Here is a 7156-nt window from a genome sequence, read left to right on the forward strand (position 1 = left end):
ATTTAAGGGTTGTTGAAGGGGTGTATTCCGGTGGCAACAAATGGTATTAATAATTGTTATAAGTCAATATAAATATAATTTTAACAATTTACTTAAAATCCATTATGGCTTTAAGCTTGATACCTAGGAAATAATACACAACTAATTTAAGGGTTGTTGACGGAGTGGATTCCGGTGGCAACAAAGTATATTAATAGTTGTTATAAGTCAATATAAATATAATTTTAATAATTTACTTAAAATCCATTATGGCTTTTAGCTTGATAACAGGGATATAAGACATAACTGATTTAAGGGTTGTTGAAGGGGTGTATTCTGGTGGCAACAAATGGTATTAATAATTGTTATAAGTGAATATAAATATAACTTAAACAATTTACTTAAAATCTATTGTGGCTTTAAGTTTGATATCCGGGATATAATACACAATTGATTTAAGGGTAGTTGACGGGGTTGATTCCGGTGGCAACAAGGGGCATTAATAGTTGTTATAAGTCAATACAAATGTAATGTTAACAATTTACTTAAAATCTATTATGGCTTTCAGCCTTATACAAACGATATAAGATATTACCTGTTTAAGGGTATTTGACGGGGTGGGTTCTGATGGCAACGAAGGGCAGAAATGGTATTTATAAATCAATAGAGATGTTATCTTAAAATTTTAAGACGGTTTTAATGTAATAGCAGGCTTGTTATTTGGGATAGAATACTTGGATCTTTCCAAGGGTAGTTCATATTGACAGGGTAGTTTCCAGTGGCGGCAATAGTTTTTGTAAATGGCTATAAATGAAACGTAAACTTTTAAAATCGAATTTAACGTGGCTTTTTAAGCTTGATTGGAGATACAAGTTATGACAGTTTTAAGGGTTGTTGACAGGGTGTCTTCCAATAGTGACAAAAGGTCGGAATGTTTTTTAAAAATCAGTATAAAAGTAATGTTAACAACCTATGTCAAATATAGGGTGGTACGGGGCTAATTTTCTAAAATACATGTAACTAAGTTTTAAGGGTGGTTAATATGTGGGGTGGCTTCCGATGATGGGGAAGTGTTGTTTTTGTCTACAGAAGTAAGAATTTAGGTGGTAAAATCATTTTAAGTACGATTAAACGTGATATTACGGGTTTTCATTTTCATTCAAACGAACGTTCGGAACTTCAGGTACATGGCGCTCCAACTCCTACAATACACTTAATTTCAAATTGACTCCGATAACCAGTAGCGGTTTTACCATAAGAGCTGTGAAGCTGCAGAACACATAAAATTTATGTATTCAATCATATTAAATATCAACAAAATATTTAAAGAATCCAAATGCACTCGCGCTAAAATAAATCCAGGAGCTTATATTATTTATTACAACGCGAGCTACGCTTCTTAATATATGCAACCTCATATACAAAATGTGTGTACAGCGAACAGTTAGATGCGTCCTTTGTTTTTATTGGATAATCAGGTACGTGACCCAGTACACGAATATATGCGGTTATGTGGCTGCAACAACGACAGCCACTGCTGCAGTAAATGCAGTAATATTTCGTACATGGTATGTGGTGGTTTATTTCTGCGAGCGGCACGTGTGAATATTTTAATTTAGGCGCCTACGGATATTATAGTTATTAAAATGAATAGCGTTTTGTTTTTACAAAAAACTTTATTTGGTTCTCTGCCTTACGAGGATAAACTAAAAATAAAAGAATTAGGTGGGACAACACCACAATTAAATATTGAAGTTAGTAGAACAAGCCGAAGTAAAAGTTTTAAAAGACAATTTAACAATAATGTATACACAAAAACAGAGTGGGTGTGCGGGTGTGATATAAAATATACACTGTTTTGTTTTCCGTGCTTACTTTTCGGTGGGGATAAAGCATGGACAAAATACAGTGTGAAAGATTTGTCATTTAAGTCATTAGGTAAAATAAACATAAGTCAGTTAGATTCTGCATATTAGGATAATATACGGAAACACAAAAAACAGGTAACGAAAAATCGTTATTATCTAAACTCATAGATTGTATAAAATTTTGCAAAACTTTCGAATTAGCACTTTGCGGACACGACGAGACAGAAAATTCGGACAACCCTGATGTGTTTCGTGGACTCATAAATTTTAGTGCAGATCTCGACATATTAAAAGAACATCTAGCCGCATGAGTATGACCGGGATTTTCTGTGATTGTACTGGGAATTAGCTGTATGGTCCCACATTATTTCGGATTTGCACGTATAACTCCCAACTCCCCGATATGTAATATATGTACATATACGTATATAAAAAAAGATAAAGAACACGGTGAGGAAAATTAAAATTCGTTGAAACATTGGTAAACTTCACAAACGATTTTTTTGTTTATAAACAATATTCAATAATTTAATAAAATATATTTAGTTTATTCCAATTTATTTATACCGTCAGTAGGTAATTCGTGAATAGATATTTCAAAAAGATACCAATTTCAAAAATCGTTCTTATGAAAATCTGTATTTTTTTATAAATGGATTGTTCCTTGAAATTCAGAAGTGCTAGGAAAACGCGTGACCTTGAAAATTTTTAAATTTTTCGCCTGCGGCGCCATTTAGACTCTCCAAGCACTTAATATCCCGGAATGTAACAATCCTAAGCAGAACACATTCAATCAATGTTCGCACGCCGCCACTGCCGATAACATAGCTATTTTGGAAATATTGGGGCAGAGATGGTTAAATGGCATAATCGAATGAATAATAATCTCTGTTGGGATATGGAATTAGATTTTCAGTAAGACATTACGTTTTTTAAAAATCATAACCATATTTAAATTCGGACCTATTAAAATTGTATCATTGGATTTTTCATCCTCAGTTTTTAAATTGAGGTTATGTGGTGCATGCATTGAATGTGGAGTGTTTACATTTTGCGGCCACGAACCCTTTCAAGCAACTCAAAACAGAAAACAATCCGTGAACACCCATGAACTCTATGAAAAGGCGTGAAAACCATCTACACTCATGTTTGCAGGGCTTAACAGTTTTTGCAGTGTGAGTCTGGATTCGACAATTTTTAAAATGTATTGATTCGACATACAAGTCTTACTGGACATTACAGTCCGACTGATAAAATATACAAATATATTTAAAATGTAGACAGGTTGACACTAATGTTATCTTAATATAATTAATTAAAAACAGACCTTCGGACCCATAGTCACAGCTACAGCATCAGCCAAAATATCAACCCCTTGGAGCATAAGTGCCCGAACTTCTGGTCCAAACCTAACATCTTTAGCATACCATCTTTCCACCTGACCAATTTGATGAACTTTACGTAAGGCCAAATTACGAACAGTTGTAGGTAAACGGAACATCTGAAAAAGAATATATCATACTTGTGTACTTCTTTTTAACTAATTTAATACAAACTTTTTAGAAATTTGCTATTGTCAATGGCGTCAAAAATATAAATGCAAAGGTTACTATTTTTTATATAAAATTTATTAAGACAAAGTAATTAACGATTACGAATTAAACTAGGTACACAAAAAAAATAAATTTCTTTAAAAGAATTGTGATACCTATTACAATTAATATAAAATTGAAGATCTCTCAATCGATTAAAACATTACGAAACCGGAGCACATGGTAACCTTGCGTGATATTAAATATATTAAAAGAATATACCTAATATACAAGTCAATGCCTTTTTGTCAAGTCTAGCAATAATAAAATAAATAAGTTTTAATATTTACCTTAATTTAAGGTATTACTTTCTTTTTTGTAACTGAAAATTATAAAGAATACCGGCGACAATTCACGTTTATCAAATCACTGCAGCAACCAAATAGTACCGCAAACGAGCTTGTTCTAGAAATTCTAGAATATAGAATATTGAACTTTAATCAGTAATTCAACGGGCAATCCGTTAGAGGGCGCATCTACCTTTACCCATAGAAATTTAAATCTAATACAATATAACTATGGTTCAGGGTCGCCAATATAATTCGTCAAAATTAAATTTATGTACAGTTGGAACCGCCATTATTCCATGGCTAGAAATTGGCCTCAATGATTTGGGATCGAGGGAGATTATCCCTCTTTATCCTGCCTGATCTCGGGTAGGCCTGGACAGCCTTCGTAGGTGGGCCCCATCCGTCGTCTACCCCGACCGCAAATGCGGCCGGTGTAGGCGCTTTGTGGGACCTCATTTTGTCCGGTGGCCGTGCGGAGGGCTATGTTTTCCACAGCCTGTAATGACTTTAAGTGGCTTTTTGCCGCGTGACCCCACGCCGTGGAGGCGTAGGTTAGCTGCGGTTGAAGTACCACCTTGATAAGCGTTCGCTTATTCCTTAAACTGAGGGTGTTTCCANTAGGGTGGTACGGGGCTAATTTTCTAAAATACAAGTAACTAAGTTTTAAGGGTGGTTGATATGTGGGGTGGCTTCCGATGATGGGGAAGTGTTGTTTTCGTCTACAGAAGCCAGAATTTAGGTGGTAAAATCATTTTAAGTACGATTAAACGTAATATTATAGGTTTTCATTTTCGTTCAAACGAACGTTCGGAACTTCAGGTACATAATATATGTGATTTGGCATTATGAACTATGGGTACAGCATGTAGGACTTTTTACTTTTTACTAGAAGAATATACTCTCTTATGTCTCACTTTAATTCTGAGAAAATTGACACATATTTTTTTTCTTTTTTTATTCTCATTGTTCAAAACCAATCGTTTTCAAATTTTATGTGAAGAATACCACAGCGTATCTCTACTGGCACAGAACATTTCAGAGCAAAAAAGAGTCGGTTGCATGCAACTACCACTCCCAGAAACCTTTTAGAGAAAGTATATGTCACGTCACTGACTAATGTTTAAAATAATTCAATTTTTTGGACATTTTTCAGACAAGTGTTCTTACAATTTCTTCCTATGAGACATCAAAAAGGAAGAAAGAAGGCCGACTTAATGAACATTATCCAGACAAATGGATCGGCCACAAATGTCCTGTTCCTTGAACAAAGTTCTTTTTTCCTTTCAGTTTATTAGAGCGCCTTTTTAACATTTCATGTTCAATTCGAATATTAACATTTTGACAGTTTTCAAATAATAAAATTAATTACCTGTAACAGCTATATCCATACCAACATCTTGGCCTTTTATAATTTTTATTCCCGTTATTCATACTGGAAGGTGCTGTATTTTTATTTTTAGTGCAAGAAGTTTCACCACTCGGTATTTTTTGTATATGGTCATTAGTAGTTCCTTTACCAATATCGTCATTTTCCAAAACATGATTATTTACACCAAGGTCATTGGCTTTTATACTATTACTTTCTATTTTAATGTTATCTAATATTTCTGTTTTTGTCGTAAAACTACATCCCTTTCCATTCTCAGTACAGGAACTTCCTTCTTTTATCTCTTGGGATACATTTGTATCATTTTGATTGACATAATCTTCAACGATAGTTTGGGCCAGACTCTCAGTTTTCACTTTAGGTGGAGTATAAAATGAATAATTTACAGATGTACTAGGTCTAATTAACTCATCAGAAGATGTGTTAATTTGTTTTGTACTATTTATATTTTTACAAGATATTTTACGACGCTTTGTAATTAAATTTTCGTCATTGTGACTACGCTTAACTCTGGATGAGATATAATTAATATCCACATCTACAGAATTTATAGCTTCAACTTTATGGGAATGATGGTCAATGTTATTTTTAATAGCTACATCCTGCACAATTTCACTTGTGAAATCAACTCTTTTATCATCTTTAATAACTTTTACTTTAAACCAAAAAAAGCTGGCAAGAAAAGCAAATTGATCTCCTTGATTCAACACAACAGAAGCATCTTTAGGTAATATCATTACATTACTTCCATTAGCAGATTTAAAAAAACATGGGTTTACATGTATCTATAAGAAAGAGTGATACATAATAGAAACACTATAATTTATATTTTAAAAAACTTACTGCTTTAATGGTCACCGTATTGTTGCAAATTTTAATTAATGCATGTTTCCTGGAAATTCTTTTATCATAACACTAAAATTGTAAAATTGTATATTACTTTTCTACTTACTTTACATTTTACTAATATTACTTACATTTAAAACGCCTCTTCCAATTACATGTTGTCCTTCTGATAAAACAAAAGCATCTTCCTCTTTTACATCTCCCAAAGAAAAAATTTTCAATAAAGTCATATTATACTATTACAGCTTTGTTTTGGTTCCCATAAAATCCGGTTCCGAATCCGAACGGTTCTTATCATATGACTAAATAAATAAGACCCGTGAAAAGGATAGGAAGAGCAGAATCATGAATGTATGAGCGCCACCTCACAATGGGCCTGGAAAACACGCCATCGTTAGCACTATGTATCGAAAACTGTAATACTAACTTGAACAGAAAAGTAATATTGTTATTAGAACCTATAGAGTTCGCTGAAAAAATTAAAAATTTGGTGATATTACATGTATTCTTTCGTGCGGAAGCCGAACAAACTGGTTGCAATCGGTAACTAGCCAATCATAATACAGCATTTTTAAAATTCTTAATCATGATTGGTTCTTTACTGTTGATTTCAATCACTTTGTTCAATACGAAAGAATACGTGTATTGAAAATTANTAATTTAATAAAAAATAAGGTTTATAGTCACTATACAACTGTGCTAGCAGTACGCGTTTTATATCCAATATTCACCTGTTTAACTGTCACATATATTATACAATGGTCTTATAAGGGCATATAGAATTCTAATAAAGAATACAACGCATTTCTTTAAGTGTACTTGTAATGGTTTTTATACACAAAAATTGTAAATGAATACACGATATATTGTATAGAATTACACGTTTGAATGTATATGTATTTCCTTTTTACGATGAATTATCGTTTACGTAGTAAATTTTATGTGTTTTTACTATATTTAAAATAAATATACGAATAAAAGTGTCACCTTACATGAGCTGATTTGGCTCAACCAATCAGATTAATCATGTGGTGTCACTGCGCATGAGCAGATAACTGCGTTAGTTGTTCAGTAGGCATGTTTAGATTCATTTGTGGTATAATAATATATCATAGTGACTACTAAATAATTATAATGTTATAAATAAATACTGAGGTAAGTAGACAATATAAATTATATAAATCTCTCTGTATA

General features: G+C 32.8%; 2 protein-coding genes across 2 annotated transcripts in view; both read right to left on the bottom strand.

Annotated features, from left to right (window-relative positions):
- Window positions 1-3855, bottom strand: part of LOC108906100 (60 kDa heat shock protein, mitochondrial-like) — a gene marked incomplete at its 3' end in the record, with an annotated part of 14898 nt that extends 11043 nt beyond the window's left edge. Inside the window, exons 1-2 of the mRNA XM_018709258.1 lie at window positions 3730-3855; window positions 3175-3348 (exon numbers count right to left, since the gene is read on the bottom strand). Of these exons, the coding sequence (XP_018564774.1) occupies window positions 3175-3348 (174 nt within the window). The remainder of the gene's footprint in view (window positions 1-3174; window positions 3349-3729) is intronic.
- A 1239-nt stretch (window positions 3856-5094) lies between these two features.
- Window positions 5095-6296, bottom strand: LOC108906101 (aprataxin and PNK-like factor). Its single transcript, XM_018709259.1, has 3 exons — window positions 6094-6296; window positions 5960-6031; window positions 5095-5901 (listed from the first exon to the last, which is right to left on the bottom strand). The coding sequence occupies exons 1-3, from the start codon at window positions 6190-6192 to the stop codon at window positions 5095-5097; spliced, it is 978 nt and encodes a 325-aa protein (XP_018564775.1). The 5' UTR covers window positions 6193-6296.
- Between the last annotated feature and the right edge of the window lie 860 nt (window positions 6297-7156).

Source organism: Anoplophora glabripennis, unplaced genomic scaffold, assembly GCF_000390285.2.
Source record: "Anoplophora glabripennis isolate ALB-LARVAE unplaced genomic scaffold, Agla_2.0 scaffold214, whole genome shotgun sequence".
Taxonomy (NCBI): Eukaryota; Metazoa; Arthropoda; class Insecta; order Coleoptera; family Cerambycidae; genus Anoplophora; species Anoplophora glabripennis.